The sequence below is a fragment of the Cydia strobilella genome, chromosome 19 (assembly GCF_947568885.1).
Source record: "Cydia strobilella chromosome 19, ilCydStro3.1, whole genome shotgun sequence".
Classification (NCBI taxonomy): Eukaryota; Metazoa; Arthropoda; class Insecta; order Lepidoptera; family Tortricidae; genus Cydia; species Cydia strobilella.
The window spans coordinates 5,362,612-5,386,365 of record NC_086059.1 but is presented as its reverse complement, the minus strand read 5'-3'; the positions used below and the strand labels follow the sequence as shown (position 1 = coordinate 5,386,365).

Below are 23,754 nucleotides of genomic sequence, written 5' to 3'. Positions count from 1 at the left end.
GCGCAGTTACTTTCTTTGTATGTAATAGCCTGTTTTTAAAGTAGGTATTAGGTAAGTAGATAACTCGTATAGAACTCACCGTGCCACTGTATAGTCTGCACTGACTGACGAGATGAATCGAATCACTTTTTTAATCAATGGAGGGATGTTTTAGCATTCTTTGATCGCTGTTAATCTTCGAATGTTTTGGCATCTGCATTTTTTTATGCATAACAGAAAATTCCAGAATTCAACAGGTGAGTTTCATTCTATCAAAAATAAATTATGAAAGTAACAGTAATTATGTATATATTTTTACCATACGTAAATACGAATTTAATATTATTTGGTTATAAAAACATGACATTTATTTTTAAAATTTTAAATCGTAGTTTATTATCTGTATGTCACGTGACCGAAAACGCCGACCACCATTTTTTCTCATGAGTGACGTCACTATAGCAGAAAGAAGTGTTAAATTCGGAACGACGAACGTTTATGGCGCGAACATTGATCGTTTAAATTTTAAACAATTTTTCTTTGCATAAAGCAATATTATTTAAAATTCTACATTTATTAATATATTAATAAATGTAGAATTTACGAAATAACTCGCGTTATAGTTAGTTTTAGTTTAACGGAGTTTAGTTAATTAATAATAAATTAAACTTGCTTGCTTAATTATTTATTTATATAATAGTACTTATTAAGGCACCATTCTATTTAAGGTATAAAAAATATATTATGATTTGTATACCTATAGAACTTTTCTTCTAAGGTGTATAAAAAGACTTCACAACAGCAGAATGCCGATCCAGATTCATTTTTTCGTCAAAGTCTTCAAACCTGTCATCCTTCGGTGACCCCACTTGGCCCTGCTTGGTCACCGGAGACCCGATGCCATGGAAGCCAAGTTTGGCAGCCTCGGCGGCGCTCTCCTGAGGGTCCGGCTCTTCTCCCACCACTGCCAGCATCATGGCTAAGTGCTCCTCGCAGAACATCATGGCTAAGTACTGGTCCACCATCTTCATTCTGATTGTGGCGTGTGGGTACCATGTCGTTGAATCTGAAATAAATGAATTTTTTGAGTGAATTCAGGATTCATTTATTTAAAACCTAAACTAGACGATTAAGATTAGAAAATATATCACAGAGAGATCTACATAAAGATGTAAGGGGGCGTAAAATATTTTGTAACGCAATTTGAGGGGGGGGGGGTCTTGTAAACCGTTACGATGTGTTACAGGGGCGGGAGGGGTGGATTGGAAGAAGGCGTTACGTAACAATGTTTTTTTTTATTAAATAAAATACACACATACATAATCACTAATTACGCCTACTTCCCGGAGGGGTAGCCAGAGACCACGAATTTCCACTTCCTACGATCCTGACATACCATACCTCTTTCGCATAACATTCCACATACACGCTCGCTCATTTCTTAAATTTTATGGTTATACTTTGCTTAACATAATTGTGACTTTTAGGTAAAAATGGTCACTTGGGTGTTACGTAACTTTTTGGTAGGGGAATGGGGAGTGCACGAAAACGTAACGGCGCGTTACACGGGCGGGACCCGGTCAAAAATTCTTCGAAAATTGCGTTACGTAATATTTGAACGCCCCCTAAGTAACATATTGCACATACATACACCTGTAAATGGAAATTTTCGTACTAAGTGTATGAGTGCACGTCTGCAGGAACACACTTAACTATTTGTAATCCTTATTCAATTGGAATATGGTTTACGTATGACCAGTACTTAAATACAGTAGTTTTTTTTTAAACGGTATCGACTGTGGTAGCTGCTTGATGTTATGCAGGGACGCCGGGCCGGAAACATTCAGGTTGCCGATCACCTATATCCAATAGAACGCAAAATGCTTACTTCTGATATCATCTGGGATGGCAGACTTAGGGATGCCATAGAACAGTCCTCTCTTGTCCCCGGCCACCAGAAGCATCTCAAGCCAGTTACGCAGAAGCAACATGGGTGCTGACCAGTCTATTTTCTTTGTCAACTTTGACTCGTACAGATCTTTGTATTCTTGAACAATCTAAGAAAAGCAAAACAATTATTAAGAGCCACTAATTACATAGTGTAAAGAAATAATTATAGATTTTAAGTTAAAATCTATAATTATTTCTTAATAATTTTTAACGTGACGATGTTAAATTTGTCTCATTTTTCATCAGAGTTCGAGGTAAAGACTAGAACTGGTATTAGTAATCTGAGAATGCGCTTAGTATGTATTTAGCAGGAAATTATTTAAGAAGTATTCTATGGTACTATTTAGTAAAATTCACAAAATCCCACTATACGATAGAACCAGTCAACGATGTTCTCCGACTAATTCATGTAGGTACTAAAATGAAGGCATATCTTACCCTCCTATATGAGAATTTAAACTCCTCAGGGATTGGATAAGCCTGCATCGACCACAAGTAGAACGGGACCCAGTCCACCCCCGCCACGTCTCTCGGATGGAATCGCGCTTTTTTCGCAAAATCGTCGCAGCTCGTCCATCTGATGACATCTTCATTCACTCCAGCTTTCATATCGAACATGCTCAGAGGAACCTCTTCCTCAAGATTCTTAAGATCTTCAGGCTTTGTCGTATTTTGGTTTCTTCTGCCTTTCTTAAACAAGAGCTCAGTTTTAGCTAACTTGTCCTTGTATATTTGAGGTTTAGCAAGATTTAATGTGTGTATAGTCTCGAAATCAAATAACGGTGGCAGGTCAAATGTATCAGCTTTGGATTGTATTGCTTTTGCTGGCGTTTTATGTTGTTCCCGCATCGCCGCTGCCTGTTGTAGTAAAGCGCGTAAATCCTCATCGGATTTCCTTTGATGTACCAGATACAAGGCTACTCCATCAAATGGCTGCTTCTGACCAAGAGAAGGGTCATAAACACCTGACACGCCCATATTTAAAAAGTCTATCGGTATCGAGTTGTCATAAATGTTAGGGTGCGTGTCCACATTAAATTCTTTTATATGTGATCTAGATTGACTGCGGAGTTTTTTAGGTCTTGCTTCGATAATAAAGGTTAAATGAAGTAAGAGCAAGAGACGCATGTTGCCCTGCTTAATTACAAATGAGGAACTACAGTGAATGTTTGTCTTTATAGCCAGAAGCGTGAGAATCATGAAGAACTATGAGAGTTGTTTAATGTTTACGTTGTTTAGGTTGAAGTACTCGATGTTATGCAACTGTCTGTAGGCAATAATCTTGCGCATTGTGTATGCGTGCGTGTATGTTTATTTACTGTTCTTTACCTACACGATCATAGCCGTTTAGTATTCTAAATTACAGCACAGTAATTAAATGTCTCACAGAAAGGAAAATCACTCACTCACACACGCTTTTCGGTTAAGACAAGGTAAGCTAGGTAATGAATAAAAGTTGGATGAGCACATTATTTTACGTTTTATTAGTATAAATGTATACCAACATTTTACATGCAGTTACGTTCAGTTTAGTGCAGCTGCAGAGATATCTAACCCACGGCCGTGGTTAAAAAAATATTCATGGGGGATGACACCTCTCTGCAGGTTTCTGTGCACGTGTAGTACCTACTGTCGGTGCCCTTAAGTACATAAGTATCCACTTTTATAAACAGCTAGTATTACATTACGTCGTGGGTACTTAACCTGAGGCACTTACTGCACGTGGTTGTGCGCCGCAGTGGGCTATCGGAAACTCTCTAAAATGTATTAAAGTGCTTCTCAAATTCGATATCATCATCGTCCGGGTCGTATGCCGCCGTTGTAACTTCGGGCCTCGGCGCAGACCTCGTGAGGTACGAACGGCCCAGACTGTTCCAGAACTGCAATCGAGTAGCTGCTTCGGCTAGCTGAAGATAAAGTAAATTAATGTTAACATGATTTAAAGCAGCCTCCTCCTCGTCCTCCCCAACATGTCGAGCGTTTATTCGACTTAAGAATACTTAAGTAATCCGTTTATAATAATTGTAAGTAATACAGCCTAGCTTACGATGTGTAGGTAGTAGGTGTACTACTAGGTACCACGAAACAAGCGATCAACAAAAATTATATGCAAAGTAAATTTTAGGCCTCTTAATTTTTTGAATTTTGTAACTTTTCTTGTGAATGAAATGGTTGACCAGATTTCGATGTTACAATTTCTTTTTATCTTGCAACAATTAATAATTTACTTAAATGTGCTATCGTTCAAATCAATTATTAACTTAATGCCTACGGACTAAGAGCCTAACAGGCAGAGCTAGAGTAGAAGAGAGGTACTTACAGTGAGGTAAAGTGCGCTATTGAAGGACACAAATTAAATTGTAATGGTAATGCAACTTATTTTTTACCACACCAGCTGGTAAAAAGCTCTCTTGACTATATTTAAAAAACTGATGAGAAAGTTGCATTTTATCCACATGCAATGCGTGGCAAAGTAATCAAGACTTAGGTAGAATTGACTTTTAAATGATGATCTTGAATGATAAATATTTTTCATTTCTCATGCTCTGAAAGAGGGTCATTGTTGTTCTAAAAGGTGTGCAGAAAATGATACGTCTCTGCACTAGAGCATTTTACGTTCCAAGTACGATTTATTTAATTTTTTTACGATAAGCAATTGAAATTTGGGTTTAAATGAATTTGTTATGAATTTTCCATTCTGATATTTATCTCCCCATTCCATAAATAACGATACTTTTGCCTAAATTGTTAATTGAAAGTACCCTCAAGAAACACTATAAAAATTTATACTTAGTCATGTTTTAAAAAAACACATGCATTTTACTTTCCTCGTATTCGAAATGAAAAGTAGAGTGTTTAACTCGGGTTAAAGGCATCATTTCAGCCTCGGACTTTTAGCGCTCTCACTGCGTTCGAGCGCCAAACAACCTCGGCAGAAATGGGTGCCTTTCATCCCTTGGTTAACAATCTACTATAATAACATTCATTTCGAATTGATTTGGTTTGATTTTGTTTGATATTTTACAGTTAAGTGTTTTCCTTGCGCTAGTGTGGCATAAAGTTTTGCGTTTCACTCGGTGGAAAAAATTGTTTAACCCTCGTCCCTTGAAACCCACGCAACGCTTAAGATTTCACTTTTCGAAACACTCGCTACGTTCGTGATTAATTTTGGAATCTTTCGCTTGCTCGGATATCAATATTAGCACGAGAAGTTAAACAACAACTTTGCCCCCTTGTAAAATAAATAACTATTAAATGCATTGAAATGTCTGTGCATGCTTACATAGTTATCATGCGGCATTTTGTTAATCGGAGCCAGGGCATAGCAGTACCGAAGCCCGCAGTTCATGATGCCCAGGTATCCAGGCTCTACCACTTTCAGAGCGATGGGTGCTTTAGGTATGTAGGGCACTGGAAATATTGCTTGGATACAATATAAGTCAAAAATATAATTTTATTAAAATTATGTGGTGGGCGTTCTGACTGAACGTCTAGCGACCTTCTAGACCTGTACCAATAGCTTCTGAGGTTATAAGAATATTAATGTTGCTTATTTTTTATATATAGTTTCCAGACCATATACTAAACCTAAAAATAATATTTTGTGTCATCCTAGGTATTTGCTTAGGTAGAAATTTAGGTATTTCTTTTTTCAATCAGCATTCTGTAAAAAAAATATTAGAGACGAAATTCTTTGTTTCCCTGTAAAGGCAAAGTGGCTTCCGACGTACACACGCATTTTGTGTCATTTTCATCCACGGCTATAATGGCATTTAATAAATACCTAATATTGATCCTAAAACGCCTAAAAAAATATTAGAGTCGATAAGTGAAGTGTTGTACTTTACAGAACATTGTTATATGTTATTCAAACAAATCTGTGTCAAATTCATCCACCGCTTTTATTTAAAAAAAAAAAATTTCTAATTAACACCCTGTATCTGCCACAAAAAAAAATTCATATTATTAAGTTTACGTCTACAATATTATAATACCACATTGAGACATCATTCATAATTTGGGTCATTTTGATCCACGGTTTTTTTACTATCTGGCAAAATAAAACTCAATTGAGCAAGAAGAGCGTGCGCGGGGAAGGGTACCTACGCGGGTGGGGTGCTTATTATACTTGCCGCAATATCAGCTGGCGACTGAGATCTTAATACTATCTCCTTTACCCTTGTTAAGACCAACCAAGAGTGAAAGAGATGGCATTATGTGCTGTCTCGCCACTTAGTTTTGCGATACAGTGTATTTATTTCATTCGGAGGCATAATTACATTGTCTTATCAATCTTACCGTAGTAAGTATATAAATATAATTAAAAATAAACTGTAGGCTGCACTCCTCATACTGACCAACATTTGTGACGTTCCTAATCAAAAGGTACCAATTTCTCTGACAGGTTATTTGTATAAAGATATAATCAAATTTCGTCTTTATGGTAAACGACAAAGTGGTACCTACCTTTTGATTGAGAATGTCACATCAGCGACTTAAAAAATACTTTTGTTTCGATTTTTAGTAGACTTTTTAAGTCTATTTTAAGACGCAATTTATTGCGATTTTTGTTATGTTTAAGCGTGGCAAGCAACATTAATTACAATAAATAAATAAATAAATATTATAGGACATTCTTACACAGATTGACCAAGTCCCACGGTAAGCCCAAGGAGGCTTGTGTTATGGGTACTCAGACAACGATATATATAATATATAAATACTTAAATACATAGAATGATGATGATGTTCATTAAATACAATATTTTTTCATACTATACTGAACTGTCACCCTATACATGAGAATGAACAGCGCCCTCTTGACAATGATCATATATTACTGGTCAGGCTTTAATATGTGTCATAATTTAGTAGTCCCCTTTGTGGATTCTAAGTTTCCGAGTTACAGCAGTTTAGTGAAAGCGTTTTTTTTTAAATATAAATTAAGGGTTGAATAAAGAGGAAAGAAAATTTGATTATTTATGCGCTACGACGCACGGTTTAGGAGATACAGCCCTATAAAGTTCTTTTTATTGTTTTTTTCTTTTTTTCTTTTTTACATTGTGTTTTTTGTATATTACTTTGGGGTTTTATAAAGGGGAACGAAAATTTAATTATTTTTGCCCTACGACGCATGGTTTAGGAAATCAAGCCCTATAAAAAAATATCTCTTTTTTTTGCGTTTTTTTTGTATAAATTAATGGTTATATAAAGGGGACCGAAAAGTTGATTATTTTTGCGCTACGACGTATAAAGTTTTTTTCCGTTTTTTTTTTAAAGTATTAATTACGGGTTTCTTAAAGGGGTTTTTTTAATTATTTTTGCGCTACGACGCATGGTTTAAGAGATACAGCCCTATAATGTTTTTTTTTTAAATTTTGCGTTTTTTTAAATATAAATTATGGGTTGCATAAAGGGGAACGAAAATTTTATTATTTTTGCGCTACGACGCATGGTTTAGGAGATACAGCCCTATAGATTTTTTTTTTAAATTTTGCGTTTTTTTAAATATAAATTATGGGTTGCATAAAGGGGAACGAAAATTTTATTGTTTTTGCGGTACCACGCACGGTTTAGGAGATACAGCTCTATAAAGTTTTTTTCCTGGTTTTTTTTGTTTTTTTTTAAGTATTAATTACGGGTTTCTTAAAGGGGTTTTTTTAATTATTTTTGCGCTACGACGCACGGTTTAGGAGATACAGCCCTATATAGATTTTTTTCTTTTTCCTTTTTACGTTTTTAAATCTTAATTAAGGGCTTCTTAAGGGGAACGAAAATTTGATTATTTTTGCGCTACGATGCACGGTTTAGGAGATACAGCCCTATAAAGTTTTTTTGTTATTATTTTTTTCTTTTTTTTCTTGTGTTTTTGTATATTATTTTGGGGCTTCATAAAGGGGAACGAAAATTTTATTATTTTTGCGCTACGACGCATGGTTTAGGAGATACAGCCCTATAAAGATTTTTTTTTTTAAATTTTGCGGTTTTTTAAATATAAATTATGGGTTGCATAAAGGGGAACGAAAATTTTATTGTTTTTGCGGTACCACGCACGGTTTAGGAGATACAGCTCTATAAAGTTTTTTTCCTGGTTTTTTTTGTTTTTTTTTTTTAAGTATTAATTACGGGTTTCTTAAAGGGGTTTTTTTAATTATTTTTGCGCTACGACGTATGGTTTAAGAGATACAGCCCTATAATGATTTTTTTTTAAATTTTGCGTTTTTTTTTAAATATAAATTATGGGTTGCATAAAGGGGAACGAAAATTTTATTATTTTTGCGCTACGACGCATGGTTTAGGAGATACAGCCCTATAAAGATTTTTTTTTTAAATTTTGCGTTTTTTTTTAAATATAAATTATGGGTTGCATAAAGGAGAACGAAAATTTTATTCTTTTTGCGGTACCACGCACGGTTTAGGAGATACAGCTCTATAAAGTTTTTTTTCCTGGTTTTTTTTTGTTTTTTTTTTAAGTATTAATTACGGGTTTCTTAAAGGGTTTTTTTTATTATTTTTGCGCTACGACGCATGGTTTAAGAGATACAGCCCTATAAAGTTTTTTTTTTTTCATTGTGTTTTTTGTATATTACTTTGGGGTTCCGTAAAGGGGAACGAAAATTTTATTATTTTTGCGCTACGACGCACGGTTTAGGAGATACAGCCCTAAAATGATTTTTTTCCTCTTTTTCTTTTTTGCGTTTTTCAATATTAATTACAACCCGGTCACAATATCTGTGCACCTGACCTCGTGACGTCATATCGGCGGTCTGGGTACGGTGTGAAAAAAAGATTTTTCGAGAAATGTGGAGGTGTAGCGGCAACGAAGATGCTAACCGTACTGTCGCACCGGGGAGTGCGCGGAGAGGTGACAGGGGAAGCGGGAGAGGCGCCACATTCCAGCGAGGTGCACAGATATTGTGACCGGGTTGTAGAGGTTTCTTAAAGGGGTTTTTTTATATTTTTGCGCTACGATGCACGGTGTAGGAGATACAGCCCTATAAAGTTTTTTTGTTATTTTTTTTTCTTTTTTTCATTGTGTTTTTAGTATATTACTTTGGGGCTTCATAAAGGGGAACGAAATTTTTATTATTTTTGCGCTACGACGCATGGTTTAAGAGATACAGGCCTATAATGTTTTTTTTTAAAAAAAATTTGCGTTTTTTTTTTTAAATATAAATTATGGGTTGCATAAAGGGGAACGAAACTTGTATTATTTTTGCGCCACCACGCACGGTTTAGGAGATATTATATCTATATATATAGCTATAATAGCTCTATAAAGTTTTTTTCCTGGTTTTTTTTTTAAGTTTTAATTAAGGGTTTCTTAAGGGGAACGAAAATTTGATTATTTTTGTGCTACGATGCACGGTTTAGGAGATGCAGCCCTATAAAGATTTTTTTGTTGTTTTTTTTTTCATTGTGTTTTTTGTATATTACTTTGGGGTTCCGTATAGGGGAACGAAAATTTTGTTATTTTTGCGCTACCACGCACGGTTTAGGAGATATAGCTCTATAAAGATTTTTTCCTGTTTTTTTTTTAAGTATTAATTAAGGGTTTCTTAAAGGGGAACGGAAAATTGATTATTTTTGCGCTACGATGCACGATTTAGGAGATGCAGCCCTATAAAGATTTGTTTTTGTCTTTTTTTTTTCATTGTGTTTTTTGTATATTAGTTTGGGGTTCCATAAAGGGGAACGAAAATTTGATTATTTTTGCGCTACGATGGTTTAGGAGATACAGCCCTATAAAGTTTTTTTTTTTGTTTTTTTTGTTGTGTTGTTTTTAAATATAAATTAATGGTTACATAAACGGGACCGAAACGTTTATTTTTGCGCTACGACGCACGGTTTAGGAGATACAGCCCTATAAAGATTTTTTCCTCTTTTTTTCTTTTTTGCGTTTTTAAATCTTAATTAGGGGCTTCTTAAAGGGGAGCGAAAATTTGATTATTTTTGCGCTACGATGCACGATTTAGGAGATATAGCTAATACAGCCCTAGAAAGATTTTGTTTCTTTTTTTCATTGTATTTTTCATGTATTACTTTTGGGTTACATAAAGGGGAACGAAAATTTTATTATTTTTGCGCTACGACGCATGGTTTAGGAGATACAGTCCTTTTACAATGCATGTGCTCGAAAAGTGCGTTTCCTACGGAGCCATATCGTGCGGAAAGTACTGTTTTTCCGCACTAGTGCTTTTTGTTTTCAATTTTTTTTTACAGTACATATGGTGCTACTTTCTCGCACTAGTGCGGAAAAGAGCACTTACCGTGCATATGTCGAAAGTTTAAAGGGCCATATGTACTGTAAAACGTACGATACACGTGCGAATAGGTAATTCGCAACTCGTGTCGATTTAAAACACTCCTTTTAATAATTAAACTTATTTGCCATGATATGTTTTTTTATTTACTCGCACAATGCATAGTAAAACATTGTATGATACACGTGCGTAAAGATGATTTCCGCACTTGTTGCATAAATAGCAATTTTTTTTATCAAAGAATGAAAGAAAGTCACGGTATTAATAACCAAATTTTACTTTAGTGGTACCTTTTCCCTATCACTGTCACAAATGTATGTGGCGTTCACGTAAACGCGATATTTTTAAGATTTCCCTGCGCAATGTTGCCAGCTCGCTCGCAAATCAAACATGTACTTACAGTTCTTTTGCATAATGGTGACATTGTACAATATCTATAAGTTTTAAATAGGTAAAAGATAATTCGACGCATTCTTTGCTTGCTTGTTGCTTGTTGTTGTGTTGTTTGCGTAACTTCTTTGAATAAGTTGCGTTAATTTGGCGCACAGGCGAAGTAAACATGCGTTGCGTACGGCAAGGTCACGCCGCGGCCCCACCCTGCACGGCCTCCGTTGCCCATTCAGACCGCCCGCTAGCTTCGTTTGAACGCAAATAATATTTTTGTAATATTTGTTTATGCAGTGGATGCAAGTGACACAAATTCATACATCTTATTTATCCCGCATTTCAAATTAATAAGATGTAAACTCTAATATCTTTAATATTCTTTTGTAACGGTGACAGCCTGTTACAACAAAATCATCAAATATCTTATGAAGCTATGCCTTAATAAGACACAAAATCATTTAATGGACCTATTTAAACGATTAAATTCGACCTAAGTAATTTTTTTTAACTCTAATTTTTTTTTGTGTCATTTAGAATATTATGACATAGTATCAGATTGCAGTGGACGTAATTGACACAAACTATGTTTTCACACTAAAAACACTATCCTAAATGCAACACAGTTACATGTTTTCTCTCGAATATTTTTTTCTCCAAAATAATTCAAAATAAAAAATAATTACCACAAAATAACAAATTACTAGAAAAGCAAATTATATATATGACACAAAACAAAATGTAAGATTTACATCTTAACAAAGTATTCATAAGCGAAAACAGAATTGACTTTAATATTTTTATAACCTAGGGGTCAAAATATAGCCAGCGGTACAGGTCTATTCACCATGGTGGAGTTTTGGCCGTTCCGGCGGTTCCGCGGCCGGCTCCCTGTTGCGTGCATCGGTAGCCATAACGTATTTTGTAGTTTGTAGTTTTAAGATTAGCTGTAACCCTAAGGATTGGTTTGTCCCTCATTTTTCATTTTACTTTATAGTACGATAAAGTATCAAAGGTGTAGAACTTTGCACGCGACTTCTATTTTTTTATACAGCCTGCTATCACGACATACCAATCATACCATACCATCAGCTAATCCCTACTTAATATTATAAATGCGAATGTAACTCTGTCTGTCTGTCTGTTACCTTTTCACGCTTAAACCGCTGAACCGATTAAGATGAAATTTGTTATCGAGATAGTTTGAAGCCCAGGGAGAACATAGGCTAGTTTTACTCAATCATCATCCATCCAGACTGTCGCGAGAAGAAGCTAGTATTATATAAGTACTAATACTAATTACTAACCATGAAAAGCCGTATGCGGCACAATACGGTACACGCCGGACACGTTGGTCTTGATGAAGAGCGCCGTGAAGTCTATACGGGTCTCCATGAAGAGCTCGGAGTCGTTGAAGTTTACGTCTTTTAGCTGCTTCTCGAGTTGGACGCGGAAGCGATCTATTAGCTACAGAAAAAAATATATCTTAAGAATGTGTAGGCAAAGTCACATTTACAATTACCTAAAGAGTCAGTGGTCATCGGTCATCGTCGCTTATCGACATACATCAGAAGAGCTACTAGACTAGGTACATACATAAGGGAGACCGACGAGAGTTGAAACTATTTTAGCAGTAGATATTTATGTATGCAGTAGGTACTCATAAATTTATCTGTACAATTTAAAGAAAAATAGTATACTTTCATACGACACCAACAATTAAAAACAAAGCTAAGCTAAGTATCAACGCTTGCGCGAAAAAATAACAAACGTGACAAATCATTATTACATTCTGTGCCGAGGTAAGTTGAAACAGGGGTCAAGGGGATTTGAAACAGTAATTGATTGGATAACTGAGGCTGTATATTAGAAAAATAATGTGCACTTTTAAGGTTTTATTAATAGTAATCAAAAAAATTACATTCATATTTTTGAAGTAGGTATTTTCTTCTCAATTTGAATGTAAAAAAACTTATGCAACAATTAAATATGTTCAAATTTAACCAAACTATTTACTTGTTAGATCAGAATTTACATATCTTATACCTTTAAACGAACAATTCTCGTTATTCATTAAACTAGTAATTTTTGTATATATTTATATATTTCGGGGATCTCGGAAACGGCTCTAACGACTTTGATGAAATTTGCCATATGGGGGTTTACGGGGGCAAAAAATCAATCTAGCTATTCTTATCTCTGGGAAAACGCGCATTTTTGAGTTTTATACGTTTTCCGAGCAAAGCTCTGTCTCCCAGATATTATAATATTAATTAAACAATAAGTAACTTATTAATAGAAAGACACAGAGTTCAATTACATTTTTCCCGTTTATTTCTTGGTCTATTTTCTTCTACTTTTAGCGTGTTTTGTTTCTATTAAAGTAAGTAACCTTGACTATCTTTTTAGCTGATCTAGATGCTTCAATAGCAGATAACTCATTTATAATTGGAGTATTGGTTAAAACCGATAAGCATGGCTCCGTCTTCCTATTCTTACGATACGATACGATCATTTATTTATTTATTTATTCTTAGTGCCTTTGGCAAGGTTAAAATGAGAATTTCAGGTGAGTGAGGAATATCACAACTATCACGAGACGTTTAGGGTACATTACCAGATGCAAATTCTGTAGAGATCTAATACTTTTGCAAAACTTATCCCGGTACAAGTAGCTACTTACCACCTTCGTAGGCCTTGTGAACCAAACATTATAGCTCTCATGAAACATTCCGTCCCAGGAGTAAAATATCTTCCACTCGATGTCCACTATCTTGTTCACGTCGTGCGTATAGTTGTACATGAACTGCTCGCATGTTGTCCAGTTTTCCATGCTTACGTTGCGAAGATCCAGGTCTGCTGATGCCGTGGTTACCATCAGGAAAATGTACCAAAACATTTTAGCAAAACTAAGAACTGAACTATACATATTTATAGTTTATTTTTAAGTTTAGTTTTTAATTTTAGTTTTTAATTTAGTTTGTAATTTTGATTTTTTTAGAACTGAATGTTACTACTAGTTAAATTTTAAGGTGTGGACAGTACGGGAACTGGGGAACTAAGACAAAACACAAAGTACAACGTCGGATATTGTGTTAAAGACACTTCTAGAACTTCTCGGTTCGGCTGCTGGCTAATGCTTCATACTGACTGTTGATTTCATTTTATACCGTTTATATATAGATTGGGACTATTTCTTTACCTTTTTAAAAGGATGTTGCATTACCAAAATATAAACAAATCTGACCTTTATGTCGTATCAACAATATCGATTATGATAACAAAAATACAGGTATCAGTCAACTGAATTTAAAGCAAAACAAATTCCTCGAACAATTTGAATAATTATATTTAAAATACAGTAGGGAATTTAATGTCATGTGTTAAGGTATCATAAATTAAAACACTGTTTAAAATATTTTAAGTAAGTATATATATATATATCCTTATCTAAACTTGCATTAACATTCCAGTAGTCTCAGAAAGTACACTTCATTAGCAATTCCTTAAAATTCAACATAGTACTTAAGTCTTGAACGTAGATCGTGGGAGATTGACTTTAATTTCAATTTCATTTATTCATGCTAAGTCACATAGGAATACAAAAATATACACGTCACATGATATGTATGATATATGATGATGTATGTTGTCGATGTTTAATGGTTGATGTTGGTGTAAGCCGTATTGGTCTCAGTACTGTATGTTTATCAATGATGTCAACATTGTCCTAGAATTTTATAGGTTTCTTTCCCTTCATGCAAGCCGAAAAGCCCTCCCCCAGCCCAGCTTCAGCCACAGCCTCAGCCAACTCCTCCTCTGTCGGCGGCGTTCCGCTGTACCGAGCAGAGAGCGACACGGCCCCAATGTGGCAGTCCATCATGATCAGGAACTTGCCGTCACGGATCAGTTTCAGCTGGAACTTGAGGAGTGGCACGCTGGCTGGGTGCGGCAGCATTTCGACTAAAACAGAGAAGATATGTTTAAGACGCCCAAAATACTTACGTGGGAGAGACGTTGAAGACATGTATTATCCTGAATGGACCAAACTGAGACTATTATTTTATGAGAGCATTATACTCTCACACAGACGTTAAGAGCCATTGTTATGTTTTATGTATTGAATAAAGGATCAAGATAACAATTAGGTACTATTTATATTAACCGTAGCCAAAATATCCCTCAGATGGCCTACAATGTTTGCATGTCAGGTCAGAACTATCCCTGTTAAAATTTGCATGTGCTTAGAGCTTAGTTAATCACACAATGATTTTTTTACTCAATCACTATGACCATAATAAAATTAGGGTCGGTTTAAGGGCTCTTAAGGGATATTTTGGCTACGAAGGTTAATGCCTCCTAATAATGAAGGTCAGTTACTCCTGATATACCGATCTACAGCTAGAAGTACACACTAGCCACTCACTAGCTCGTTGTGAGATGTTCGGTATGCCGATAAATTTGCCGGCGGGCCCAGGCTCAGCGAACAGCAGCATCTGATGGTTGAAGTACCCCATGGTGACCAGCAGAGTAGCTGCTTCCCACACTGGTTGTGTCTCCAGGTGCTTGTTCATGTCAGAGTAGAAGCGGTTGATAATCTGTGTAAAACCAAAATTGGGCAAAAGTTAAGTAGGCGGATAAAACCCATATAAGTAGAACCCAATCCTCAGCAAGTAAAGTTGCATATTTGACAATTTGGCTCTCGTCCTGTACCTATTCTTCTTATCCTACAGCATTTGAAGTTTTGAACAGAATTTTCAACGACGCCACGCATTCGAGAATGGTAATTGTATTTAATATAATAACTATAATACGCTATACAAATATAAATACTCCACCCCCCATCGCATCATAGAAAATTGCGGTAGAAACGCAACGGCTTACCATTGCATTCTATCCTGGCATGTCATCTCCTAACCGTAACATTACATCAAAGCGGAAAAATACAAGGTTCTTCATTTCCATCTTAGTAACATTAATATAGATCCTCAGTTATTTAATTGAGGTCCACACTCGTCAGCGCTACTCTTTTCATCTGTTTAAATAGTAATGTGTACTTACCAATGGATTAACAGTTTTGAACGTCATATCAAGACATCCAAAGGACAATCTCAAATTCCAAGTGTAGTATATCCGCCATTTTGTCTTGATCACCATTTCAGGGTCGAAGAGTGCATTCATTCCAAAACGCGCACACATGGCCTCATTCTGCTTTAGGTCACCATAGCGGTCATCACAGATGCACAGTTTTATGACAGTGATTAATACAGCTATACACGTTTGTATACTCATGGTGACTGTTTGGTGCTGAGTGGCTGTTCTGTTTTATAAAGATCAGAGGTAACTACTGCTCCATATGTCATGTATGTACTGTTAAGCCATGTCCACACAGTCGATTTTTGTCACAGTTTGTCTTTCCGCTTAGATATACAGGGTGGCTAAAACATAAGTGCATTTCCGTTGCCAGGGAGGTTTTGGGATTATACTGAGCAACTTTTGCTATGGGACCAACCACGAAATCGCGAAAAAAACATTTACCCTCCCATAAATTTTTTTTCGCGATTTCGGGGTTGGTCCCATAGTAAAAGTTGCTCAGTATTATCTCAAAACCTCCCTAGCAATGGGAATGCACTTATTTTTTTACCACCGTGTATAAGTAGGTACCTTGTCGTGTTATGACATATAGGTAGTGCTAGCAAAAAAATTATAGAATATTTTATAGAGAAGCTGATATGGATTTTTTGTGATAGATTATTTGTTTCGACGCCTGAAGCTAGGTAGATTATTACTACAATTTAGTAGCTGTACACATTGTATACTCACGAAAATAATTTAGAAATAACTACACTTATTTTTTTTGTTACGCAGCATTTGTGGGGTGCCTAAACCTCAAACCATCACCAACCAAAACCATCTAAAAATAAATAGTTTAGTTTATTTTATGCTACGCTTTTATGTGTAGATTCAGTCTGAGCCTACCTTTAGAGTATGTTTTGGTCCTTTGTTTCGTTTCTTCCCAGGGTGCTGTGAGAATGGTTGATTTATCAACAAATGTAGCAACTGTGTAACTTACTTTTCTGTGTCTATGTCCGGAGAAACATTAGGACATTACCGGTATAAGTTGACATCGGTACCGGTAATACTACCAAGTACTCGCTGCTGTCCCAGTAGGTACGTCATCTTTTAACTTTCAACAAGACACAACAACAAGGTGTCAACTATTGAGCAGTGCATTTCGAGCACTGGAACTACCTATTCAAGGATTCTACCTGCGCAATGATATTTTAGAACAGTATGTAGGTACCTAGGATGGATCTATACCTGGACCTGGACCTGTACTGAAAATCTTATTCTCAAATAATAATGGAAATAAAAAACAAGTACCTACTACTCGTAACATAACGGATGAGCAGGATCTTCTGCCACAGGTATTGTATACCTACTAGCAGATCTTTACCATTGTAAAATAACCTGTATGTTTTAAAAGAAATAAACATTTTTCATTTCATTTCATTTCAATAAAGAAGGCAACTAGACCCACCGTCTCAGAAAAATCCTAAAATCCTTTAGCTTGCTAAATTTATTTTGGTTTTAATACAATAATAATGTACTCTATATGTATCTTTGGCGGTTTCAAAGCGAAATTGGTGGGAGGAATATATTTCCCGACTCAGTGACGATGCAGTAGAAGCAGTATAAAAATGATTATTATTCAGAGCCCACTGTGTCCCACTGCTGGGCATAGGCCTCCCCCCTCTTTTTCCACTCGTCTCACAAATGAACAAAGAAAAAAATATGTATGCAGTAGAAAATTCAAATAACAGTTCATATTCCCGACAAACCACCCCGGAAAAAAAATGGCTGAAAATATGGAGTTTCATTAGGAGTAGGTATTATACAACAATAACCACACAACATGCCTGCACAACATGCATGTACAACAAAGTGTTTACATACATACATGCCTACCTACAGGTGAAAAACAAAAGTCGCATTGCACAAAAGTGGTAAACCATTAAATTTATAGTTTCCGAAAACACTTATTTCCGGTCCTGTATTCCGCTCAGCTTCCAGTAACAGTGACCTTCATATTTACATAGTTCTTGTCATAATGATATGCCTACGGTTTTCCTGAATCTTACTCTCTACGTTGGGATAGCAAAGTGATCACATGATTAGCAGGCGCGTATTAACTTTTATCATACGGTTTTGCTAATTTGATATTGATCTCTGTGCATTATGTAAGCTAATATAATGCTTAAAACTGGAATGCGCTTCCATGTTTTGTGCACCGGCTCTCATTTGTAGCGGGGCGGTCCGCCACCGATGTGTATCTTCGGCATGTGGAATTGGTAGGCGGAATATTATTACTGGCCAGTGACAGTGTATGACGAACGACCGCGACGCCCAGCGCAATTAAAATAGAAATGATAAAAAATTACGGTAAGTAGTAGGCTTTTGTTTTTGACTATGTAGGTACGTTGTTTTTGAAAAGCGCAAGGTTGGCACCGGCAGCTGGTGGGGCATATTGCACAAAAAGGTCTCCATTGTCAGGGATGTGACGCGTATGGCAGCAGCTACCTAATATAATAACTTGCAGAAATCGGTATTATTAAGGGCCAGTTGCACCAACCATAATTAACAGACTGATTAACGTCAAGCAGCAGAGAACTATGAAACTTTCCATACAATAAAATTTAGCGAACGGTAAAACGGTGACAGACGGTTTGTTGCAAGTGCTAAGTTATCAAACGTTATCATGCCAAATAAATATTGCTTCCTAGCTTTATCAGAAGTGTTAAAAAATATCGTCACGTACCCGACATTTTTCTTCAATGTGTGTGGTGATGTATTTTGTACACCACGCCGCACTTGCGACTTGGGACTCGACACTTGGACACATGGTGATTTCAGAGTTGGCATACTCGTACTTATTTATGTCTATCAAGTCATATCTGACAATTGGCACACATACTTTTTCAAAACTTTTTAGGGTTCCGTACCCAAAGGGTAAAAACGGGACCCTATTACTAAGACTCCGCTGTCCGTCTGTCCGTCTGTTCGTCTGTCACCAGGCTGTATCTCATGAACCGTAACACCGGCTGTAGCTAGGCAGTTGAAATTTTCACAGATGATGTATTTCTGTTGCCGCTATAACAACAAATACTAAAAACAGAATAATATAAATATTTAAATGGGGCTCCCATACAACAAACGTGATTTTTTTGCTGTTTTTTCGTAATGGTACGCAACCCTTCGTGCGTGAGTCCGACTCGCACTTGGCCAGTTTTTTTTTATAATACATACATATAAATATATTTGTATAGGTATTTATTACTTGTTCTACAGTAGTAAATGATGATGATGATGATGAGTGTCTATGTATGATTTTTTACAATTAGCTCAAAGTTTGAGATAAGGTGTATGTTTAATTCAGTATACAGGTAGGTGACCCTACACACCATTTATATTCTCAGCGACAGTCAAGCTGCACTCAAAGCGCTCAAGGCGCCTAGAGTGGACTCTAGACTGGTATACAATGGCATCCAAGCTCTGAACAAGCTTGGAAGGCAAAACAAAGTGCAACTGGTGTGGATCCCAGGGCACGAGGGATTCATGGGCAATGAAAATGCAGATGAACTTGCCAGAGCCGGATCTGCAAACAACCTTATAGGTCCGGAACCATTCGTGGGGCTCTCACAGGGAACCATCACAACGGCTATCAAAGACCTTAATAAGACCAAACACCAGGAAGAATGGGACAGTCTGGCGGGTCTAAAGCACTCAAAGCTCTTTATACAAGGGGTAGACTCTGGTTGGAGCAAAAAGCTTTGGAAACTTAGCAAGCGGCAACTCCAAATAATAACGGGGGTGTTTACTGGCCATTACGGGGTCAAGGGAATCCTGGCCAAGATGGGGCACGCTGACAACACCGATTGACGTATGTGTGGCGAAGAGGAAGAGACAATAGAACACCTTATGTGTGAATGTCACGCCCTCGCCAGACAAAGGATGAAGGACTTTGGAACAGGCTACCTGGTACCAAAGGAATTCAAAAAGCTACCCATAAGGTCCATCATCCGGCATATGGAGATGGTGGGGAAGGCTCTTGAGTAGCGGACGGATCTTTCCTAGGGGGTAACTGCACAAAAGATCCCTATAGGTCGAAGTGTATCCGTAAGGGCCCCCGAAACTATAAGATAAGATAAGATAAGACCCTACACACCTACACTAAAGTATTTTTTTTTTCAAGTTTTTGATTAGTCCATGTACTATATGAATTTACTTCTATTTTTTACGAGTTTTGTACACAACTACTAAAACCTGAAACTTATAATATGTTTTTAGCTACAAGTGACATTAATAAAAGATTAAGCTTTTTATTATCATTGAATGACATTTAGAAGTTCTTTTTATCGCAGATCCCACACCCTTAATATTAAACATCATCTACACTTAATATTAAGCCTTATCAAAAATATTGATCTCGTATTCAAACCAGGTTCCATTTATTACGTATATTTTATTAATTAGTAGTCATTATTATGTGTCCTGCCGTCTCTCCGAGTAATTAGTATGAGTTTACGACAACACAATAATGTGTTAGTGACGTGTGAAGTGCACATAAATAATATAAATAGTTATGGCATTAGTTTGTATCTAAATAATATTTTCACATCACCAATTCGAAAAAGGGGTTTTTCTTCCCTGCTAGGAGGGATCAAAGTGGCACTTTTCTTCCCTGCTAGGAGGGATCAAAGTAACACTTTTCTGTTCTAGGACACTATTTTTGCATTTTTTTGCACATTATTTTTTAGCTTATATAATATTTTTAAACATCATAAAAAGGTGATGTGAAAAGCATTATGTGTCACATGGTAGCAAAATTATTTCCATCTTGTTCGTAACACACTTGAATCCCTTACTACGCTTAGGATTCTACTTTAGAATCCCTCGTTACTCTCGGAATTCTATTATCGTTTCGTTTAGGATTCAATGTACGCCCCCGCCGTAAATATGTCATTTTGCTCCCTTGTAACACAATCTACTATTTCACTTCTCATGCTCTAAAAGTGTTTCATATTAGACCTGCAAAGCGGGGCAAAAATCGTATTTTAGTCCCTAGGGAAAAAATGTATACATATTTTTGATTTCGCCTACATTTACTCCCGAATCGAATCAGAATTCAATAAATCTGCCCGGAATACCTCTTTCGCCTCCCCAATTGGCTCAGAATACAATTAATCTACCCGGGAAAAACATAGCTCTACATATTAAAAATTGTACCAATTGTACTTTTAATATTTCATAAAATATAAAATAAGTACCTACCTGTTGTTTTTTTTTATTCAAAGTGAAAAGTAGAGTGTATAACTCGGTAATAAAACCGATTTTAACCTCGCTGTGGCTATCGACCCTCGCCGTTCCGGCTCGGGTAGCTATATGCACACCTCGCCTAAAATGGATCGTTTTATTCTCTAGTCATACGATCTACTATTTTTCCACATTTATTATGCACAGTTTTTTTTTAGTTAATGGTAGGTTAATATTAATATTATTGATGCGCTGCTTGGGTCCTATGTTATTTTTCCTTCAGGCGTAAGACGTTTAGTTAAACATGAACATTTTTTATAACCACACAAAGTTTAAGGTTTAAATACTTATTAAGTATAGCATTATGTCTCATTTTTTTAATTAGCATGCACATGCAATTGCGTAGTGTAAAGGGGGTTTAAATCAGGCTTATCAGAATATTAGCTATACATATTTGGACTGTAGCGGGATACATTACTGCTGCCACATTGCATTCGAGAATAATTTACAAGCACCCAGCTTACGAAAAGGGAAATTTATCTAGAACCTTAGCGGTAAGAGCTTGTAACTTTCAATCCGGAGGTCGCGGGTTCAAACCCCGGCTAGTGTGAATAGATACGAGTTCGAGGACCGAGCTGAAAATTTTTAGCTGCTCCAGCTCTACTCGTGCGATTTAAACGTTATTTATACCATTGTCAGGGATATTTCAATGTTAATTATGGCCATGAAAAATGTTTAAACTAATGCGAATAGGCTATTTTTATTCTATATTTTTTACTGAAAGCTGTATTGTGTGTAGTTAAAAATTACTTGGCATTTAACATTTACAAGTCGGTTTTCGGTGACGGAAAATATCTTGAGAAAACCTGAATAATCCCAATGAGGCCTATGTTTCCTAGTTTGATAGATAGATAGATAAGACGTTTATTATTATCTTAGGATTAGTTGCTAAGGGGAGGGGTTATAGGCTTTCATGAGCCGTGGCAAAAAACCGAGACAAAGCTTGGAAGATGAGGACCATTACTTCAGTATTACATATGTATACATATGTTTTAAACTCGAAATTAAAAATATTTGCGAAAATAGAGTTCTACAGTCATAATGACCGCTAGGCTACCAACGCTCAGCTAGCATGTACTTACAAAGACCGCAGGCTTCGCAACTTGTGACACAATTCGAGCGCCGAGGCGAGGCGTTCCCGGGATTTATGGGCTTAATTAAATACTTGCCACTAGTGCTGCCCAGTTTTTAATTAGGTACTTACTTATTTGTACCTATGTGTAGTTATGATTTAATTATGTCAAAGAACAGAGTGCAAAGTCTTTCTATTGATCTAGAAAAATATAAAGTAGGTATACCTATCTACTTACTTCGTATTAAAAATCACTCCATAAAAAAGTAAGGTAAAGTGTATTCGCGTGATTCCGACTAAAAATACAAAATGTCGGCTAATTCCGAAATTCATCTATGATTCCATCATATCAGAGTCCGTTGTTGGGATTACATACCCGATATATTTTGAACTATTCGGAATTACCATTATAATAGTTACCATAATATTAATAAAAATCCTTATAATTAGCAGCAAGATACTTTGTAATTTAGGTATCTAACCTGAAAAATGTAGCCGGACTTTTTATTTCCTTGTTTTTCTATGTAAGTAATTATATAAGTCTTTAGTAATAAAGTTCTTGTTTGGAATAGAAAGTTTGGTACATATCAGTTCCATTGAGCCAGAATTTTAGATGAAATGCCAATACATTCTCCCACATATTTCCATACATTTCAACGCATTATTATCCTGAACGAATTCTTCGTTTTTGGATGTTTGTAAACAATAGCTTTTGTAATCATTCTCTGTAGAAATCCCTACGTAGGGCTGTCACTTGCACGGCCGACGGTTCGCCAGGGTTGTGCCAAACTTTTAATACAATTCCTGATTGTTACGTGTACATGTGTAATTGTAAATGATTTGTGGTTATTTTAGGGATATGTACATAATAGCTTAAGGATTAACTTGAGAAAGTTTTCTGATACGGGCTCGTATCCACTTTGACTTGAGGGTATCGAAATATTAAATTTAAATTTAATTAATTAAAACAGTGTTGGTTCCGAAGTGCCTAACTGACAGGATTACGATCATTTAATAATTGTATGTTTTTTTTTACAGGCATATTTAAGAGGCGGTGGAAAGCCAGAAAAAACGGTCATTAGAAGGGAATAAAAGATATACAGCGCCACAGAACAGCGCCCTGCGAAACTTTCGATGGAAGATGGGGATATCGCGCAGATTAAAAAGGTTTAACGTTTTATTCACACTTTTTGGAAATAGTCGTCATAAAAGTTAAATTGTGCTAATCTACGTCCACGAAGAACACAAAATTGAAGATTTCTCCGAAACCATTAATTTTCTCTGACCATATTATTATACACGGTGTTTCATGACCCACTGAAAACCTAAAAACAGTTTGTTCAGAATCGATGGGAGAATCGATTGCGCTATATTTGAATGGGGGTAATTTTTTATCATTTTTTATTATTTTTACATGCCAAGTCTACAAGTTTGTAATGCGACAATATCAATAACTAGCATTTGACACGTTATTTGTCAATCAGCAACACCCTTAACTGTCCATTGGTAAACCTTATCTCGTTGCAGTAAGGTATGCAAATGGTTTGTTAACAGTGTTTACGATGTTAACTAGCAATTGTTTGACGTCACTCAAACGACGAAGTATCTTGTGTAGAATAGTAAAACCAGACGAATAGAATTGTTAAGAAAAGTAAACAACGAATATTTTTTTTAAATATGTATCGGATTAAAGAATGAGTGATGAGTTAAAAAAAAACTGTTGGGGTGCCT

General features: G+C 36.1%; 3 protein-coding genes across 3 annotated transcripts; all 3 read right to left on the bottom strand.

The window, feature by feature from the left end:
* Positions 1 to 725: 725 nt before the first annotated feature.
* LOC134750338 (uncharacterized) lies at positions 726 to 3,167 on the bottom strand. Its single transcript, XM_063685501.1, has 3 exons — positions 2,368 to 3,167; positions 1,868 to 2,036; positions 726 to 1,045 (listed from the first exon to the last, which is right to left on the bottom strand). Exons 1-3 carry the CDS (start codon positions 3,127 to 3,129, stop codon positions 753 to 755), a joined length of 1,224 nt encoding a protein of 407 aa, XP_063541571.1. The 5' UTR covers positions 3,130 to 3,167; the 3' UTR covers positions 726 to 752.
* A 519-nt stretch (positions 3,168 to 3,686) lies between these two features.
* LOC134750337 (uncharacterized) lies at positions 3,687 to 13,484 on the bottom strand. The gene is made up of 4 exons (XM_063685500.1): positions 13,261 to 13,484; positions 11,885 to 12,044; positions 5,213 to 5,340; positions 3,687 to 3,836 (listed from the first exon to the last, which is right to left on the bottom strand). Exons 1-4 carry the CDS (start codon positions 13,474 to 13,476, stop codon positions 3,687 to 3,689), a joined length of 654 nt encoding a protein of 217 aa, XP_063541570.1. The 5' UTR covers positions 13,477 to 13,484.
* A 770-nt stretch (positions 13,485 to 14,254) lies between these two features.
* LOC134750079 (uncharacterized) lies at positions 14,255 to 15,982 on the bottom strand. The gene is made up of 3 exons (XM_063685167.1): positions 15,639 to 15,982; positions 15,004 to 15,175; positions 14,255 to 14,540 (listed from the first exon to the last, which is right to left on the bottom strand). The coding sequence occupies exons 1-3, from the start codon at positions 15,867 to 15,869 to the stop codon at positions 14,308 to 14,310; spliced, it is 636 nt and encodes a 211-aa protein (XP_063541237.1). The 5' UTR covers positions 15,870 to 15,982; the 3' UTR covers positions 14,255 to 14,307.
* Between the last annotated feature and the right edge of the window lie 7,772 nt (positions 15,983 to 23,754).